Source organism: Spea bombifrons, chromosome 7 (assembly GCF_027358695.1).
Source record: "Spea bombifrons isolate aSpeBom1 chromosome 7, aSpeBom1.2.pri, whole genome shotgun sequence".
NCBI classification, from domain to species: domain Eukaryota; kingdom Metazoa; phylum Chordata; class Amphibia; order Anura; family Pelobatidae; genus Spea; species Spea bombifrons.
In genome coordinates, this window is record NC_071093.1 from 34391454 (window position 1) to 34411561 (window position 20108).

The 20108-nt window shown below is 38.1% G+C and overlaps 1 protein-coding gene across 1 annotated transcript in view; it reads right to left on the reverse strand.

The window, feature by feature from the left end:
* UNC80 (unc-80 homolog, NALCN channel complex subunit) overlaps positions 1-15104 on the reverse strand; it is a 65611-nt gene extending 50507 nt beyond the window's left edge. The window contains exons 1-17 of the mRNA XM_053470747.1: positions 14943-15104; positions 13348-13396; positions 11971-12127; positions 11581-11876; positions 11351-11474; positions 10696-10769; positions 10304-10443; positions 9508-9769; positions 9277-9411; positions 7620-7836; positions 7381-7521; positions 7006-7274; positions 5571-5924; positions 5091-5216; positions 4160-4307; positions 3779-3927; positions 2534-2700 (exon numbers count right to left, since the gene is read on the reverse strand). Coding sequence (XP_053326722.1) covers positions 2534-2700; positions 3779-3927; positions 4160-4307; positions 5091-5216; positions 5571-5924; positions 7006-7274; positions 7381-7521; positions 7620-7836; positions 9277-9411; positions 9508-9769; positions 10304-10443; positions 10696-10769; positions 11351-11474; positions 11581-11876; positions 11971-12127; positions 13348-13396; positions 14943-15034 — 2900 coding nt within the window. The 5' untranslated portion in view covers positions 15035-15104. The remainder of the gene's footprint in view (positions 1-2533; positions 2701-3778; positions 3928-4159; positions 4308-5090; positions 5217-5570; positions 5925-7005; positions 7275-7380; positions 7522-7619; positions 7837-9276; positions 9412-9507; positions 9770-10303; positions 10444-10695; positions 10770-11350; positions 11475-11580; positions 11877-11970; positions 12128-13347; positions 13397-14942) is intronic.
* Between the last annotated feature and the right edge of the window lie 5004 nt (positions 15105-20108).

Genomic DNA, 20108 nt, shown 5'->3' on the forward strand with positions numbered 1-20108 from the left:
TATACCCATACACTGCCCTTACATCCCTTTCTCCCATCTCTAACCTTTCTCATCCTCCATCCTACATGCTCCATGCTGTCATGGGAGCTCGAGGTCTGTCATTTCAGACTTCTGCTTTAATGCCCCCTAGTCAATAGGCATAGGCTATTGCTGCAGCGCAGGGGGGTAGCTCCATCTGCCATCACAAGTGCCCTCCTCTTGCCATCAGAGGGCCTGGGGCGGAGCATGCTACTTAACTGCTAAATAATGGTCATTTACATAAGTTGCAAATTAAAGACCCCTCATACTTGAACAAGTTTGAGACCTGCTCTATCTGTTGCCCCCTCCACAGCTATGTGGACTGGTCAAGTGTCAAGTGACTTAATAATCTCCTGGAAAGGCACAGACCACTCTATTGCCCCAATTGTGGCTCGGTATATTTTGTAAATGATGGTGCTGGAATACAACATCTTAATCTGGAATCATCATTCACTGCAATAACAAAGTACAATGGAAAAGAAATCAGAGGGTGCAAGAAAAGATTTTACAGTTTCGTCTATTCGTCCAAATAACGAACTAACAAATGGAACATTGGACGAAAGAAACGAAAAACTAATGTACGTAATACAAAAGTCTTTATTTATTCGTTCATTCAATCATCGCCACAGCCGCTGTTTTAACTACACTAAGAGAAGGAGAAGATCGTCATTTTGCCTGCACTAAGAAGAGGGACATTGAGTGAGCTGATCTCTGCTTGTCCAATCAGCCCATTCCTGTCACATCATGCTGAGGGCTTGTCCAATAGCTGTGCTGCATCTTTCAAAGAAAAAAAAGCAGACTAGCAATGAAGAAAACCTATATAAGAGCAGAGCAGGCAGGGGATCCGTTCATTTCAATGTGACTGCTTTATGTGACACTGCTGTGCTGCATCTGAGCATTTTACAGAGTGAGATTCTTCTTTGTGAGACTTGGTGAGCCTCGGCCTGCCATTTCTCACAGTGTCTAAGACTCTCTAAAGTTTCCAAAGTAAAGTCATTTAAGAGGATTTTTTCAGTGCTTCTGTCAGCTGTGTATTCTTGTGCTAGTGCTGTTGAGCTGACAGTTTGCCTCACAGTTCCTTAGAAAAATTCAGCACAGTCGGTCAGTCAAACCAATAAGTTAGTTAACGCAACTAATTTGGTAATATCAATAATATAACTGTTTTGCTGTTACATTTTTTTTTAATTATTTATAGGAAGATGGACTGTGTGAGGACGACTGCAATGCTTGAAGGTAGCTGTAATAGTAACAAAGAAATTAGCTATTGTAGTATTAGGCTTAGCAGAAGTAGTACTACTGTATCTTGAATTTGTAACTAACTTCAAATTCTTGGTTGTTTAACCATAATATATTTCATGAATATCAAAGTATAATATTATTATTATTAATTAATATAAATTAATAATATTAATTATAAATAATATAACTTCACTTTAGCTTAGTGAGCTTGACGGTAGACTTGGGTAGACTTAGACTACTTAGAGTAAGTAATTTATTATTCTTATTATAATAAAAAATAAATAAATAAATATTATAATAAGTTAATAATAAATAACCCCTAAGTAAACTCTTGTCACGGCAATAATAAATAATAATAAACTCTTGTATTAAGACAATAACCAGGCAGGCACTTGCAGTAGTAATATAATTTTTTTAAAAAAAATATTTAATTAATTATTATTATTTACCTAGATTAAGTAATTTAAAATTATATAATTGTATTATTTAATTGATAAATATTTGGTTATTCTTAATATAATCATTAATTATTAGGTTATAAACTTATAAATTAAGTTTAAGGGTGGTAGTGGACTAGTTAATCTTTAATAGATGGTGTTAAAGAATTTTTTAAATGTAATTAATAACACCTATTAAAAATTAAGATAATTTAACCCTCTTTCTTCCATCCATTGGTCTCAAAATCCCTATTCAACATCTTCGACGTGTTTATTTCTTGTTTCCATGGCAACCAGACTGACGAACATAGCGACATACAAATTTCGAATTCCATCGAATAAGAAGCACCCCCCCAAAAAACCAAAAACATGAAAACTAAAACAAAAGTTATGCCTGCGCCCAAGTCTAATCTGGGCCTTCTAAAGCAAAAGTCTAACGTCTCTTATTTTAGGGTACCTGGAAAGTAGCTTTAATGCCTATATGGGCCTATATGATTTGGACCTAGGTCTTAACTGTGGTTTATATGACATATGACTCCATGTATAGTTGTACAGCTGATAGAAATACAAAGAAGCTGAATGAAATGAGGGAGTGGCGGCCTTGCACAGCAGAGGACATCTGAGCAAAAGCGATCTTAGCCACACACAATGCTGTAAACAAAATGTTGAATCTTTGCAACCTCCATAGCAAAGCAAAACAGCTAAACCCAGCTAAGCAGAACAAACTTCATCAAGCAGCAGCAGCAGAAGAGCAAAATAACCAGTCACAGTGGTGTATAATCATGGATAGTAACCAATTAGTTAGCATGATTACTACATGCCCACTTTCACACGCAAACCTTTTGCTTCCTGAAGGTCTTGGCTCCTGTTCTCCGTCTTCAGATTTTTTCCCTGGTGTCAACTTTTCTGCACTGTCCAGCAAAGCACTCAGGGCAACCCTTCGAAAAACATTGCCATGAGCCTCTTTGATAAACTGTACCAGCTGTCGAATGTCACAATATAGACCCTGAAAGGAGAAGATACATTATGCAATTAGCTCTTCCAAAAAAACTCATTTTGTATGGATGTTCCCATGTGTTCTGGTTTTTTTTGTTTATTCAGTGACTGAGCATATGTTTTGAACCAGGTTTGACAATTACATTTTTATATTTCACCACCTACTTTTATGAATTATCATATTAGGCCACCTGCCATATGTTAAGTAAACAGTGACACCATAAGAACAGAGATGTGGGCTTTGAGTATTTTGATGCATAATGCACACAAAAATAAACATGAAAATGTATATGAAATAGAAATACATATGAACAGATTAGCACCATTCCCTCCACGGTGATCAGCCTAACGCTGAAACAGTTAAGAAACCTTCCTCCCTGCAGTGTGTATAGCCGCAACATTGTTTCTATCTTTTGTTAGATCTCAAACCTTACTCAGTTCTTGGTCTTGTCAAATTAAACTTGAAATCTTCATAAACTGTATTTTTAGTGGTAAAGACTAAATAGATCAAAATGGGTCAACTTTGCATTCTTGATAAACTAGGTGACCCTAAGTATGAACTCTGAAAATGTAAGGGAAAATCTAACCCATTAGATGTTAAAAAAGTTCTGGTTTAGAGTACAATGGCTTCTAGTGCCTTTACCACCTCAAAAACGTTTGATGACTACAATAAGGTTGTGGACGGCTTGTTCTAAGCCCATTAGGTCTTCTGGAGACCTGAAGCATGGGGAGAACTTCAGTTAGCATCTGCCTTAAACTGTGTCCAAATTTACTTGATCTCTGATTAACGTTATATGCCATGAATACCACCTCTGCTCCTTCTAACATTTAATTTCCAGATTTCATGTCACCTATCTACTCCTCCAGGATCTAGACTCTACAGTTAAGTGACTTTGCCTCTTCTTTGAACTAACATCCTATCAGTGCATATGAATATGTTGTGTTTGATTGTAGCTAAAATTGTGAATTGTCTTTAATATTTGAGCAAATAAAAATATAATATTAATAATGTTATACACACAAAAAAAGAAACATCTAGTAAAGATACATAATGTATCCGTTTGTAACATTAATATGGATACTCTTACCAGGTTCTCAGGACTGTGTAGCTCATGAGTAGTTGAAGCACATCGTGTAATCAGAGACTTAAACATAGAGCTCACGATAATGCCCTCCACACTTTGGGCTGTAGACTTGTTGTCCATTGTGGTGAAGTTGTTCCCAAATCCAGCCCTGTCTATCAAAATACAAGGACAGTATTTAAATTGGACACCTATATCATAAATACACAGAACTGTGTAAAGGAGAGTTATTAAAAAAACAGGTGAATTCAAGTGACAATGCTTACTCGTCATAAATCATGAGGTCTTACCCTTTGTAAACCCAGTTTGATGATAGAAAACACAATTTCTGCCCTAAGTTCACCCATAAATTCAGAGACTTGTTAGCTTTCTTGTCTTTGGACTTACTGTCAGTAACTGGCTCCATGCAGAACCCGAGAAGAGCATGCAGAAAGTCCACAACATTATTGAGGGAATCCTTGTTAACATAATCTCTCATGGTTTGCCGGAACTGTACTTTATCCAATTTATATAGCTTGGTAAGGCAGCTCTGTGCCTAGACAAAAAAAAGTAATATCCATTTAGTATTATCAACCCTGGAAGGGTAGCAAAGGAGCTTGCAATCAACTATCACAAATCAACATTTAAACCATGGAGATCAGCAAACCTTATACGGGTTATTATGTAGAGGAACTTGTGAACCTACCTCTGATTAGTAAGTTATGAATGGCTTCCTGAAAGTGGGTATTTACTGAACTGCTTAAATGTGATTTGAGGTGAGATGAAACTTCTGAGATGTGACTTCTCAACGTGTGCTAGAGGGCCAGTGAGTTTCTCCTCCACAAAGGGCCAAACTGGCCAGGCAGAATGTAATGTTAAATTGGTGAGGTGACTTTCATGAAATGTTATATCTTCATAATGCATTGTGAAGTCTGTCAGTTGAAATATCCCCTTACCTCAACTCCCTTCCTAAATAACAGTCTGATTATCTGAAACACATTTTAGTGCCCGTGAGATAATTGTGGTGCAAAAGGGTTAATGGCATGTTGGTGTAATGGTTAATGGTTGAGAAAAATGTCACAATGATATTTTTCAGTTATTCTCTGTTCCATTCTTCTTTTATTTGATTATTATGCAATTATGCATGTATTTTGATTTGGATAATAAGCTATATGCTTGATTTCATCCTTTTAGTGAAAGCGTCATCTCTGTATCCTCATACGCAGGTTATAGTTAGTTATTTACTATGTATTGTTATTTTGCCCTATTTGGCATTTGCGCAGTTTAATATGCAGAAATGATGTGATACATTTTACCAACACCATTGTTCTCTCCATACCTGGTTTCTTAGGCGATCCCCAGACAGCCCTCTATGCCCCTCACCGCAACCATATGCACAACCTAGAGACTTCACCAGTTTTATAAGCATGGTAAGAGCCAGCTTGTGGGTTGTTACATTCTCATCCTGAAAACACAAAGAACACGTAACAGAGAAAGGAAAAATAACTTTGATCAAGGCAACCAGCGTACATAAAAGTTTAACAATTGTGAGTCAATTATCAATCCTCATGTAAGAAGAATTAACACAAAACTGCCTGAAGATGTCATGCCATTAAACCCCACCGGTAAGTAATACTCACATAATGTCTCAGATCTGATAAAATAGTATAAAAAGTGATCTTGATTATTTTTTGAACTCTGGTGGGTATAAAACTTTTGGTTTAAAGAACATATTTGCTAAATCTTATTTTATGAATTATTTCAATGTGAGTAGGACATTTTTTACCTTGGACACTGAATCTGATTTATGCCATCATACCTTTTCATTGTTTTTGTCATTCTTGTCAAAATAGCCATCTCCACCACTTCCTCCATCTCCTCCTCCTCCACCACCGGCTGCCCCACTAGGAGCTCCTCCAAAACCACAATTTGATCCTCTGGCTGCCCCTTTCATCTGAAAATTCCCTTCGCTCTGTCTCTTCTCTGTGGAAACTGAGGCTGATCCTGATAGAGAGGAGGAATCATTCTCTTTGTTGTCACTTTTCTTCCTCTTTTTCTCTACACAGGGAACAACCCCGAGCTGCAGCAGGCAGTCTACAATATTGAGGGCCACATCGCATATACGAGAGCTGATGTCATGGTTTAAGACGAGATATACCGCTTTAAGAACAAACTAAGGAAAAAAGTAGACAAAAAATCCATATGCATTTGTGTAAAATTGTACATGAATCATGTCTTTATGATTACATCGTCACCTGAAAATTCTTAGAAAGGATATTAATGTATTTTATGAATGTTTCTTTGATGTTCTCCATAACAAATATTGTCACTTATATAAATGGCATATTAGAGCTCATTTTAATTTTTGGCTCTCCTAATTTTATCTATTTGCTCATTGTTTGCATGAAAAATGCTAAATTTGTTAGCCAGCATTTTTTATTTCTATTCAGTTAACGCTGATATACTATCCCAGAAATTCCATTGAAAATTCCCCTAAGGGTTTTCTCCACGAGGAAATACATGGTAAACAATTCACCATTGAATCGGAACCAGAAAGGGTTAAACAAAAATACACAAAGAGGAGTCTCCAGATATCATTATTAGGGCAATTAACCTGCGAGTCTCTGGGCTGCAGTATTTCACACGAAAAGGAATTAAATTCAAAAAGAAAAAGACAGAGCTACAATTATCCAATGCCACAAAATATTTATATATAAATATATCAACGCTGTGAGGCTATGCAGAAGCACCAATGTACATATATATGGTAAAAATCACCACAATATTCTATATGATATAAAATATAGTATAGAAAAACACAATAAATATCAGGAAATATTTATAATAATAATCATCATAATAATAAATAAAAAAAAGGTCCAATAAACTATAAAAACAAACCTCTTTCTCTGGCGTTGTCCCCCCGCCAGGATAAACAGACATTTTGTTTCCTCCATTAGCAGTGGCAACATCATATAGATCACAATATCATATAGTGTTGATATTTATTTCTGGTATATATCTCCATTGTGTTAATTGATTTTGATTTGTTTATTATATATGTATTGAATAAAATGTATTTTTATATAAACGTATTATGACATTGAGAATTGTTAGCGCTGTATTTTTATTTTTGTATATTTGCCTCCTCTTCTGGGCCGACTAGATGAACCATCTATCTTATCTATCAGATTCTGATCTGTTGCAAATTCTTTTTTTCTGTTGTAGATTCCTCCACACGCTACCCTGCTTACCGAGAGATCGAGCATTCCGTTCTTATGGACAAAATTGTTGGTTCCATCTATGTGATCGGTGTCCTCAAGGCTGCTGTAGTTAATGCAGGAATCAGTTAAGCTCCGTGGAAGATTGGCACAGGCCAAGGGTTCATGTGGCAATTCAGGAATGGGCACTTGGTGGCACAGCTTTCTCATGTGCTCAGTGAAAAAGTCAGCATAGCCCACATTAAAAGAAGCCAACGTGGTGTTGAAAGTGGCCACCGTGATAGTGGAGATTTGGGACCTCACTGGAAGGAGTAAAAATAAATGTATGAGCATTATTGACATGTCCAGCAAAAAAAAAAAAATGGAACTCTGTCCTAAAACATCAAAAGAGTAGAACAGTTCACCTACCCTCCTTAACGGTGTTTTCTCCATGGCTGTTGGAGTGGTCAGGCAAGTCACTCAATAGAGTGTGATGCGAGTGAGAATGTCTAGCACTTAAGCTTTCCATTTCCGTAGCAGTGTCCGAGCTCCCACGTCTGGTGAATTTACCTGCGGAAATTTTGTGAAAATTATTTTAAACAATTTTTTTTACATTAAAGTTTCTGCACAGTGAAAAAAACTATATTATAACGTATTCTAGTACTCACCAAGTATTGTAGTCTGCCATCCGGCCTTTTCAATAGTACGCCTGTCCTCACCAACACCAGAAAAACTCCCGAAAGAAAATGTGCTGCGTGTTGGAGATACATCCAAGTGGTCTTCGTGAAGTAAAAATGGCACACCCATTCTTCTCTGTCGCTTCTTCCCCTGATGATGATAAGGGATAGAACCCTTGCGTTCTCTATCCTCCCGACGGCTTTTAAACTAAAGGCAGATAGAAGATAGCGTTGTGTAACCGCTCGGCACTTCCACCATTAGCAATGCTTAAGTATCAAAGAATGAGACTTGGGTCCAAAACACTGATTCAATAGGCCTATGAGTAAGCGCCATTTTTGGGTGTGTAACGTGTTAGACGTTCACCTACCAGATTTCGAGTCCTCTCTGAGGTTGGCCAAATGAGGTACATAAACTGGCATATTGAATGAACTACCTTGTTTGACTTTTATTTTCTCCTGTGTTTTGGATCCAAATCCTATTCTTTGATACTTAATCATGTGGCAACCCAGGCAAAATATTATCTTGCCCCCTCCCCCTTTCATTGCAATATTTTTAAATCCTAGTAAGATCGAGAAGTGAAAAAAGCTATACAGACTGTAGTATGGTGCAGGGGCTACACATGGTGACAGACAGGAACAGGAAATAACTGTTCTGCCCCCTACTCTGTACAAACTTCTTCACTGCTCTGCTCCCTGCATGTAACTTTGCGCTCTACCTTCCTGACTCATACATTCAAACCTTATGAACAAACACACTCAGTAATACCATACACAAACACACATTTTAACACTGTACAGTGACACTCAAGCAATGCACACCAATGCACACTCTAACACTGTACATAGGCACTCCCCCTAAACACTGTATACTACCACCCTACACTTACATTCACTCTAACACTGTACACTGACACCCAACACATTCTAACACTTTACAATGACAAACTGTACACTAACTCACACTCAGTCTAACACCAAACACTGTACAATGACACCCCTTAAAAACACACACAGTTAAACACTGTACACTGACACTCCTCACACACATACCCATTCTAGCACTGTACATTAACACACATACACTCATTGTAACACTTCCACTGACTCATGTTCTAACACCGTACACTGACACATACAGTGTTTAACTTGTACACTGCCCCACACACACACTTAACCATGTACACAAATACCCACACACTCTCATTTTAACTACTGATAGACATGGACATGGTTTTTACAGTTGCTGGACCCAGTGAAGGACACTATCAATTGTTTATTAATTTAAAACAAATCTAAATTGTTCCCTGGGCTAAACATGTGTTACAGTGAATCAGTCTATTCGCCTTAGGTCCAAAATACCAACAGTAATGGAGTGGTAAAATGCACAAATATACACTGTCCTTACAAATGCCTGTCCAAAAACACACACATACCCATTCACACATACATACACACGGATATTCACGCTTGCCCCTACGCACTAACATCCTGGTTTACACTTGCTCTGTCAGCTGCTTACTTGCGAGTAGCAATGATATTACATTCAGTAAGGTTACATTCAATATTTCATTGTTACTACTATGTTCAAAGTCAAATTTTGCAGAGCCATAAGGTTAGTGAAAAGAATTTATAAGGTAAAGGGTTTCACCTTCTTGAAGATGTTTATCCCAATATCTGAGGAAAGATCAGGAATTGCTGATCGTCTAAGGTTGGACAAGGAGACCTTGGCATAAGGTTCAGTCCCCAGGGATCTGTCCTCTTCATTACACTTCATGGTGAGATCCTTTATATGAAAAATAAATAAAATTAAATCTCTTTATTCGAAATGATTAAGATTGTCACTAATAACTAAAAAAAAACCCTCTACTCTTTTTCTTACTTGTGTTTTGTGAGTGTTCACAAGGGAAGGTGCAGCTGCCACCATAGAGCTGCTCCTTGGACGAGGAAGTGGAGGCTCCTCTGGTTCAGGAGATTTTTCTGGCTTCTCCTCCAACATATGCCGGAGCCTTTGCAGGTAGTACATGAGTGACCATTGCGTACCCTCTTCTGACCAATGAGGCTGTAAAAGGCACCTTAGAACAGCCACATCAAAATATGTGGCATAGCGAGATTTTTGGCATGGCGGAATCACCAAAGATGCTCTGAAAAGGTGGTATAGTAAAATATAATTAGTTTCAAAGTCTGAGAAGAAGTCAATGATAAGAACAGCATTTTCTCTGATTCGATATACAAATGTACAGCAAACAGTAAATAATAGAATAGTGCATTTGGATTTGTAATGTTGGCCAAATTTGTGCTTTTGTACATATCTACAAAAATGAACACAAAACCTCAATTCATTTGTTTGTTTGTCTAGAGAGAGACTGCCCCAAATTTACTTTTGAACCTGAAAAAGCCTCCAAATTCTGTCCGAACTGAAAGGTCAGGAAATTAAATTAATTGTCCAAAAATGTATGTTCTGAAAACTAAACGAAAATCATACAGAATTGATTTTGCTCGCTGTGCACATGTCTAGTAAATATTATAGGCTACAGAGCTATTAAGAAACACCTGGATATGAAAGAAGGTTAGTTAAACTAAACTAAAATATTATTTAGAAGGTCCCCAAAAATGTTTTAAAAAAATAATATCTCCACAGTTGCAAAGTGTTTGACTCAATTTGTCAAAGAAAGTACCTTGGAAATGGTGGGCCTCTCTCCTGCGAGGTCTGAGAGGTGGTGCAGCCATCAAAAGAGTTTGCCCTCTGACAGCTGGAGACAGCAGCTCGGGGAGAGATGGAGTCTGGCTGGGCCACTTCAGACACTACCTCAAATCCCTTTTACAAAAAAACAGATTACTCAAATATAACACCGCCGTAGAGTGAAAGAATTCTGGTATTCCAGTGAATGAGGATCGTTGGTAAAACCATCTTATTTTATATTATTTCACGTGGAAGTCAAAGGTTTCTTGTTTCATTTACTCTGAAGAAGGGTTGCATTGTAGTTTTTCTCCATGAATTGTGAAGGACACACAAATATGAGAAAAAAATGTCATAACTTTCTAAGATGCATTGTGACGAGTTCCTCACCTGTGAGGGTCCTACATCCAACTTGGGCGATTCCACCACTTGGCTTTGACTGTTACACGGGGAACTTCTTTTGGCTAAAAGACATTAGACTCAATATGAGAAACTGACCTGTTTTCCTATAAAGTTAATGCTTTTACCTGAGCTTGTGCTGTGTTGCAGTAAAACTCTCAATATTTAAAGCTTGGAGGAAAGAAGAGAGGGGATTTGATGTAAACATTTAAATACATAAAGGGATTTAACAAAGTACATGAGAGAAGTTTATTTCTAAGGAGGAGAAATGTTAGAACAAGAGCTTATATGTAACGTAGAGAAGCTTTACCCTAATTTTTCATAGTTCCTATGTTATTTTTCATATTTTTCCTTTGGTACGATACAACACTTTGGTACGATCTCAACACTGCAGACTCCTGCCTTGACTACAACCCTCTATTTCATTACATCAAAAATTTAAATTCACTCACTTTTTTCTCTTTCCAGGTTGTGACCAATAACCAATAATTCAACCTTGGCAGGTTAGTAACTCTTTAGTATACTAAATTCCATGTATTTTATTTAATAATGACATCCTAATAAAAGTATTTAACAAACCAACATATACTGGACTTAAATTAACAGTTTTGAAAAAAACGTTTCTAAAAATGTAGCCTCCCCCTACCTGTTATAATGTTGCGAATGGGTTTCACAAGTGATGTAAAAGCAGGAACTTCAGGATGTCTGTGTTCCCACATTGGCTGCCAGATCACCAAGCCACTCGCCAAGCGAAATGTTAGGTCTGATTCCTGCAACAAACAAAAAAATAATGAAGTATAGACAGTTAAGCCACATCTTTCACAATTAAAGGGCATCCATTTTTGTTTAGCATTGAAATGTAATTATATTTGTTACCTTAATCCTATGGACCAGAGGAGCAAATAAGAACACAAAGAGCTCCACTGTGGCCATAGAATTCTGCAGGAACTTCCTGCGATTGTTCTCATCCTCCTCATTGGTGTTGCTTGGCCTGGAATGTCCTGGAGAACCTTGATTTTCTTGGTGAATAAATGCCCCACTGCCTCCTCCCCAGCTGGAGCTTCGATCAGTCCCAAACCTATCATTGTTGCAATCTTGAGGGGCTTCCAGGAGCATCCAATGAAGAGTATGAAGAAGTTTTGTTTCTGCAACACCAAGCTTGTCCTGATGTCCTACACAGTAAAACAAACAGCACACAGAGAATACAGTAAAATAGAAAGAAGATGGAAGAACACACTCAAAAAGATGGGTGAAGTGATAACCAACCTAGCTTGTTTCTGTTGGAGAGCAGGGTTGCTGTACAGTGTAAGACATGTGGTAGTGCAGCCTGGACCAGTTCCCAGCGGGAGATACTCTGGATTGCTTCAGACAAGGCAGGTGACAGACCATGTAGTTTGTTCTCCACCAGAACTCTCTCAAATGACTAAACACAATGAATAAAAAATAAATCCACAAAGAGACAAAACCATGGCAAAAAAGGAACATGAAAAGACCTTATTATACAAAACTGAAATATGAATTAATTATAAGCTTTCACATTTCATACCCTGGCACAGAGATTGCACTGTACTTCTTCTTTATCATAGTTGCTGTATATATATATATATAATGGCCATATAGCCATACAAAGAATACAATCCCGTTTTATTGATAAGGGTGAATTTATTAGATTTCCGACACAGATTCCAATAATGTCTGAACTGTTGGTTGATGATCCCGATAATCTTAGTGTAGTGTTTTAAGAGTTAAATAACTGCAATGCAACATTGTTACACGATAAATCTTTATCACTTTTATTTATATGTTTATACTTTCTCTTATCATATTGCCCGTTAAGAAAAGGGTTTATGGATATTACTTTGAAGCATACACTATAGGCGGCAAGTCTTCCTAATGTATAAAAGAGTCTATACAAATTTACTCTCTTAACTTTGAGACAAAGATATCTCTTTTCTGGGTTTGGATTCATAGACAGGCATTAAGTAAAATACCTAGTAAGAAGGCGAGGCCCAGGGGAAAGAGGGCAATTCTTCAAAAAGGGTCGGTCCGAGTCGCAGTTGCATAAACGTGCAATGTTACACAACCTTGTGGTAATAGCAAGGATGCTGGTACAGTGTGTGTGAACAGCTAGAAAGAAGGCTCTGGGCAGGGAGGGAATAAATATTTATGTATGTAAGTAAGTTTGTATTGTGTGTGTTAGCATGAGAGTGCATGTGCACGTGTGTTAGCATGAATGTGTATGTGTAAGAGTGTGTTTATGTAGGTATAGTATGTGTGTGTTGAGTGTATGAGTTAAAGTGAGTGTGTAAGTGTGTAAATATGTGTCTCAGTGTGTATGTGTTAGCGCTTCACCAGGAACACCTCCACCTCCCGGGCCAAAAGGTGCCAATGTGCATAGTACAGCTGAGGTCTAGAGTAAAATTTGGGCAAAGTGATCTACTGGTCCTTGAATATTTCGAAGAATGGCTGACAATGTATTATTCAGAATGGCCACTCTAAGTATACATTTTGGAATTTTTTGTACAAGCCTTTAGCTTAAGACAGAAGCATTCAATCAATGAAAAAATATTTTGTTACGTAAATCGTTACTTTTTCTTGGTTAGATTTATTATTTGACTCATTTAATAATGAACTAGCACGTACCACACATGAGGCTTCATACTGTTTGCCCAGCTTTGGTCTCAGAAATGCACTGCAAAAATCAAATGGGTTTGTTACTTAAAACCTAGAGATTGCATAAAGAATTGTGTTACACACTTCGGTACATGACCTAGAAGCCCTAGGAAATTAAAATGCTGTTACTGATTATGAAACCAGATAATAACACATGGGGAAAAGGGGAATTATCTAGAAGGGAAACAAACATGCATTTAAATGGAAGAATACTCAGACACACATGTTTTAACATGATTGGGATTCAAATGCAAATAATTCCTAATCCTGTTTCCATGGAGAGAAGTGGAACGGGTCTGACGCTGTGTCCAAGGTTTCCTATTTCATTGTTCAAGACTCTGGCCGCCACCAGAATGACACTGTATCCGAAATACAAACTCATATGTAAGTCAATCATTAACAGGACAAGGCAGCCTAGCACTGACGATGTTCAATACCGAAGTATATAAATAGCTGTCTCTCTCTTATAGTCTTCTCTCCCTTTTGGTTAAACTGGTCTTTTACACCACTGGAGGCAAAATGCTGTGAATCTTGCAGAGAATCAAGATATATATATATATATATATATATATATACATTTATATACAGTATATATATATATATATATATATATATATATATAGTGTGTGTAGATATATATAAAAAATATATAGATAGATTATATATATATATATATATATTGAATTTCTGTGCATGTTTTTTGTATGAAATGTATGTATTTCATTAACTCATCCAGTTTCATAAAGGATGATGTGTTCTGATCCTCGGAAGAGCTTTGTACAATATGAAATCCTGTTGATTGCTATGAAATAATGATTCAGTGACAGAGAAAGGATTCTGTAGCCATAGCAAGATGGGATTTGATAGGATCTGATGTACGGTGTTTAGATTATTAACTCTTTTAGGAAAGTAATAAAATATGAGTGGTTATTGGTTACCATGTAGATGAAGAAGGAGATACAGAATGGATGATAAGAGGAGGATTCTCTAAAAGGATGTCTGGGGTTGAACAGAAGTGGCAAGTAAAATCAGCATGGGGATGAATAACAAATGTGTGATAGAAAGAGACATATATGATAACTGCTGTGATGTGAAGCCATTTAAAATGATCAGAGAAGTCATAGGAAAAAAAGGTAAGGCAAATGTGTAGGTAAGTTATAGAATCTCTCTCTCTCTCTCTCTCTCTCTCTCTCTCTCTCTCTCTCTCTCTCTCTCTCTCTCTCTCTCTCTCTATATATATATATATATAAAGCTATATATATATGTAGATATATATATATATATATATATGCTGTAGGGAGGGAATATGGTATTGAATATAAGGAGTAGGTGATTATGTGAAACTTGAGGGTAAAAGGGAAGACATGCACTGCTGTGGTTATTATGATGCTGGATGTTTTGGGAGGAGGTAGGGGTGAGAGATTAGTTGGATGATGGATAGAGATACTGGATCAGGTGTTAAATAATATGAGCAGAGGGACAGCCATTGACAGGAGATCATCAGAGGATGAATGTGAATGCTAAGCAGATACATTGCAAGAAGTATCTAGCAGGGGCATCTGCACCTTGTTTGTCTCCACAGGAAGATCTGTATAGGGAGAGGGATTCCTCGATGCCTTTCCTGATCCGGACCCTCCGAGCTCTTCCTCTTCACCATGTCTGGAGCTGCTGGGCACCGGCCCCGGCTCGTCCCCTGCAGCCGGCTGCACCCGTTCTCCCGGCTCTGTGGATGCAGCCGAGGAAGATGTCCGCTTCTGTGATTTTCTCCTTTCAGCACCTCCCCTTGTGGACAGCGCCCTGACACCAAGTGGCCAAAGGGTGGAACTGCAAGCAGCTTGGATTCAGAAGCAACACGTCGTCTCATGTGAGCATTGGAGGAGGGGTGGGGTGGGTGTAGATATCATACAATCATCTTGTCTGCTACCAGGGTAAATGGACACATATACAGCTTTATTCATGATTAATTTGGAGCTGAAATGGAGCTGAAATGTATTTTATAAAGTATGGTAAGACTCAAATTGTGTAATGCATGTCTCACCCCATCTTAATATCTTTGTATCTCCATATATTGCAGGGGCCCTAAAAGCTTCCTAAACGTCTTGAATGATAACAGCTGGTGATGACTGATGAAGAGGGGAGACTTTGGTCGGAGAAAATAACTGAAAAGAGACATGTTCTAATTTACCTGAGGAGTAGAATTCCAATGTCATTTGATTAGTCTTTTTATTTATATTTAGGAATATCTGTTCTTGTATGTTCTTACATAGAGATCTTAATCTTTATTTAACCAAATGCCTGTATGTGAAGGAATATTAAGGTTTATATGCAAAAAGCTATTTTTGTATTGTGGTAAAAGCGGTGCGCTCCGAAACATGCCATTGGATTCTATGATAACAGCACCAATTTGACCATATTGCCCTTGATTTTCACTATATGTGTAACTCCTTTTCCTGTTAATCTTTATCAGCTTCAATTAGTGGAAAAATGTTATCCAGGGTTTGTGAATATTTGTAGATTGAGCTACACCAATCACCCATAACATTATGACCACCTGCCTAATATCATATAGGTCCCCCTTTTGTCAAAAAACAGCCCTGACCCGCCAAGGTATGGACTCTACTAAGCCTCTGAAGGTGTGCTGTGGTTTTTGTCACCATGTTAGCAGCAGATCCCTTATGTCCTGTAAGTTGCGAGGTGGGGCCTCCATGAAGGCTTCCTGGTGCCATGTGTTCTCCAGGTAAGCAACGCACCTGGCCATCCACATGATGTAAAAGAAAACATAATTCATCAGACCAGGCCACCTTCTAACATTTCTCCATGTTCCCATTGTAGGTGCTTTCGGGAGTGGACAGTCACCTCTTTTACAGTTCATTAGAACAGCCTCCTTATATTCTGTAGACACTATGCACTACCACGTTGTTAATATTGCTAGGGTGCTAACATATGATTGCATCCAGAAATTGGGGAGGAGATTAAATATTATATTCACTTGCAAATGGAGGGATTTACAGCGCTTTGTTTGGCTGACTGTCGATCTGCGGCTTGCATAGAGTATGTAAAAGTATGTGAAATCCATAGTTATTGTGTGCTTTTCTTCCTTCTGTTGGATAATTATTAGATGATTGCATCAAAACCCATCTCATTTTCATACATTGTTGACGTGTATTGCTGCTTACACTTTTGGCCTAATATACTGTCCTTACCGATTTCCCAGGTGTAGGCCACTAACTAAACTGCAAGTTTTTGATGAACTAACACGCCCAAGATGCGTCACCAGAAGGTGGGAGACCCTGCAAAACAAGGAGCCTTTTGCCTGTTAAAAGGGAGAAATGTGATCTGCCTAGCTGATCCACTAACACTATGGAGGACTGTGCCGAATCAGCACCCCCTCCATAGTTCTTGCCAGGATATGACATCATTTTGTGGAGCTCAGCAGTAAGGGGTGCAGCGCAGAGAGGGCTCGCTGGTGACGCTGCCCTGGGTTAGGCATAAGGCAGCGCTGAATCTAGAAAGGCCACCGGCTACAAGAAATGATGCTGCAAATGTTCCCGTCTTTGGTGTTCTAAAACCACTTTGCATGAGGAAACAAAGAAGAGAGAGATGGAAAATAATATTCCCTGTAATAGAGTTGGGAAATGGGTTAATACATGGAGAAACTGTTAGGAGTTTCATTTCATTTCATCGTGATACTGTTCTAGTGCTTAGCTGTAAATACCTTGTAGGTCCTGTAGGCTACTGCTAACTAGGACTCTACCGCATAAAATGGAACTGATCTGAGACAGCACATAGAATCTCGAACAGAAGGCACACTGACTGCGTAACACGCTTTGCGTAGGCAGGGCTGTAACCTAGGGGGTAGTTTGTTGAAAACATTAAATCATTATGATATCATTATTATACATTGTAAAGAGTCAACCCTGTTGAATTTCCTCTGATGAGTTGTTTCTGCATCATTAACTCCTTATGTGCCAGATGGCTGTTTATTGGGAGATTTATTGGGTTAATAGAAGGTGCTGTGGACCTTTCAAGCGCTGCCTCTGGCTTTGCGTTCTCTATTGTCATTTGTTTTTACATTTCTGCAACTCTCAGCACGGGGCAGTTCAATGGCCAACAGAATAGGGTGATTAGTAAGAGTTTGCAAAGAAAAGAATGGAATACAGACCATGACAAGCGGTTTTATTTTGCAAAACAATCACTATACAGCAACAAATACAATTGCAAATTGGATTGAAAAACATGAACTAACTACCACCAGCCATTCAATAAACACCTCCCTATGTTTACAGGCTTTAAAGATATCATGAAAATGCACAGTTTGTTAACAGAATATTGTACCCCTTGTATCTCAGCCGAGGTGACCTTTCCCTTTTTGCTAAAGTTGAAGTGTTTGACATTGTGCGCTGAATATTTCATAAATTATACTCAAGTTACTGATCACTAGAATTGGAAGGTGGCTTCCCTATAATCTCTATGGTAGCATTTGTTATGGAAAAAAATGGCAGCCACAACCATTATTAATACAACAACCCAGCAAATATAATGTGAACATCCATTATCCCTATTAAACGCCAAACAGTACTTAAGTTATGTCTTTAACTGCTAGACAGACACAATGGGTGGAAGTCTTCTGTGACATGTCAAGTACGGCATAGAATACGCCAATACAGGATGCTTAGGATTCATGGAGAACGGGTATCTTCATTTTAATTCACACACGATGTTCTTCTCATTCCAGAATATAACACGTTCTTCATTTTCTCTAAGAAATTTTACTTTGTAAGCCCACATGGATAGCTTGGCTGCCCTGCTGATGGATGTCACATCGGTAGCGAGCCCTTCAAATACTCCCGTCTGATGATAGGGGCACTACCGTAGCAGGCTTAAGGGTGCTCACCAAAATATAGCGTACATGCTTAACAAAATCTGCTACTGTTATTACTTATCTGGAAAAGGATCATAGTATAAACTTCACCCCATCTCCTATACCTGCTCTAATGTATATCCAAAGTACTGAAGGATTGAAATATAAGGTACATGAGCGGTAGGGGTTCTAACCCAGGCTAGATAATGCCTCCAACTGTTTGTACTGGCCTCCTATTAGATCTGTTTGATTTTTGATGGTGGCTTAGGTACTTTTATTTACCGGATAACTATACGATCTTGCCTGTATATTTTACTTTTGGTTCATCTGCTTGGTTTAGGAAATCTATTTGTTTTAGACCACAGTACCCTCATTATTAATGTCGAGTACACAAGAAATGTTATACCCCACTGTTTATGACTACACCTGACCTACTTCTAATTCAGAAGAGATGTAAAATCCAAGGTTTCCGGCTATAAAAACGTATTAAAATTAATGACTGGCTAAGAAAGGGAAAGCACCTGCAAAACAATATTTATGGTCAACATTGTACCTTGAATAATACTGCTGAGTGCGCCTGGGGAAACCAAATGTGGCAGTGTCAGCAAAAAGACTGTTGCATTTTTGGAAAATCTTTATTAGGGAGATAAGCTATACATTTAGGTGCATGAATGCTCATCATGTGACGAAATGGGATTCATTCCTGCACAGTTATTAAACTGTTCCAGTTCAATGTATGATGCTGTATGAAGTTGGAAGCTAAAACAAGACCAGCTCCTCTCAATAATACATACATGTCCATTATGGAGCAATCTGGGATGTTTTCTTTGTTTTATATAGAATTTAACGACAGATAAGAGCCATTTGGCCCATCTAGTCTGCCCATTTTTCCTAATGTAAGAATTCAAACCCCTATCAATCATTGGTCTGGTCCCATAGTGTTGATAGCTTTGTGTCTATCCCATGCCTGTATAAATTCCCTCACTGTATTAACCGCCAAACTGGAAAAAATGTATGCTTAAGTAAATCTTCATAGGACAGTAGAAAATCCAGGCTACTTGTAGTCACTAGCTAAGGTGTTATTCTTTATATTATGTACGGTTCCTTGCCATTAAATGAATGATGCTAGAATCTAACATATAGGCCCAAAAATGGTGGTGTAGGGCAAAAGGGTGCTCGATTTCACTCACCCCAAGAGAATGTATATACTTACCTAGTGCATATTTAATAAACTAAAGCAATGGCTAAACGCCCAAGCATCCTTGGTGTTTCCTACAGCAAAATGAAGACAATCTTGGCAATAAGAAAATCTTAAGGAATATCTGGGCCACACAATCGTCTCCAACTATACGATATATACAGCGTTACAAAAAACAGGTTAGTATTTGTCTTGTACACTTTTCTTGTATCATTCTAGAATGCATCTCCGTACCATTCATTGAAGGTCATCCTTAAACAGCATCACCACTTAGATATATTGTACGCCAAAGTTACGTTAGATTTGCTGTAGCACACATAAGCCACTGCATCACTTAGAGGTGATGCCATAGGCCTTCAGAAAGCTGTGACCTTTTTACAAACCACTTCACCTTAGCAAGACTTCAAAATTCTCATGCGGATGAGCAGAAATTGGTTCAGTTCAACTTTAGCAAATAGGGGAAAAAAACAGGAATAAAACCTCATTGGTTTCAGCTCATAAAGGGGAAAACAGATGACACGAACCTTCAAGGTTAAAATACCAGATCATACTGCAGCCCTTTAAGTCAGGAACTAGAGAAAATGGTAAATTCAATCACAAAACATTCTTGCTTTCAGAACCTTCCAGCATAGAAATTAAAGTCAAACTGAGACAGCCAATGGGTCTAAAGAC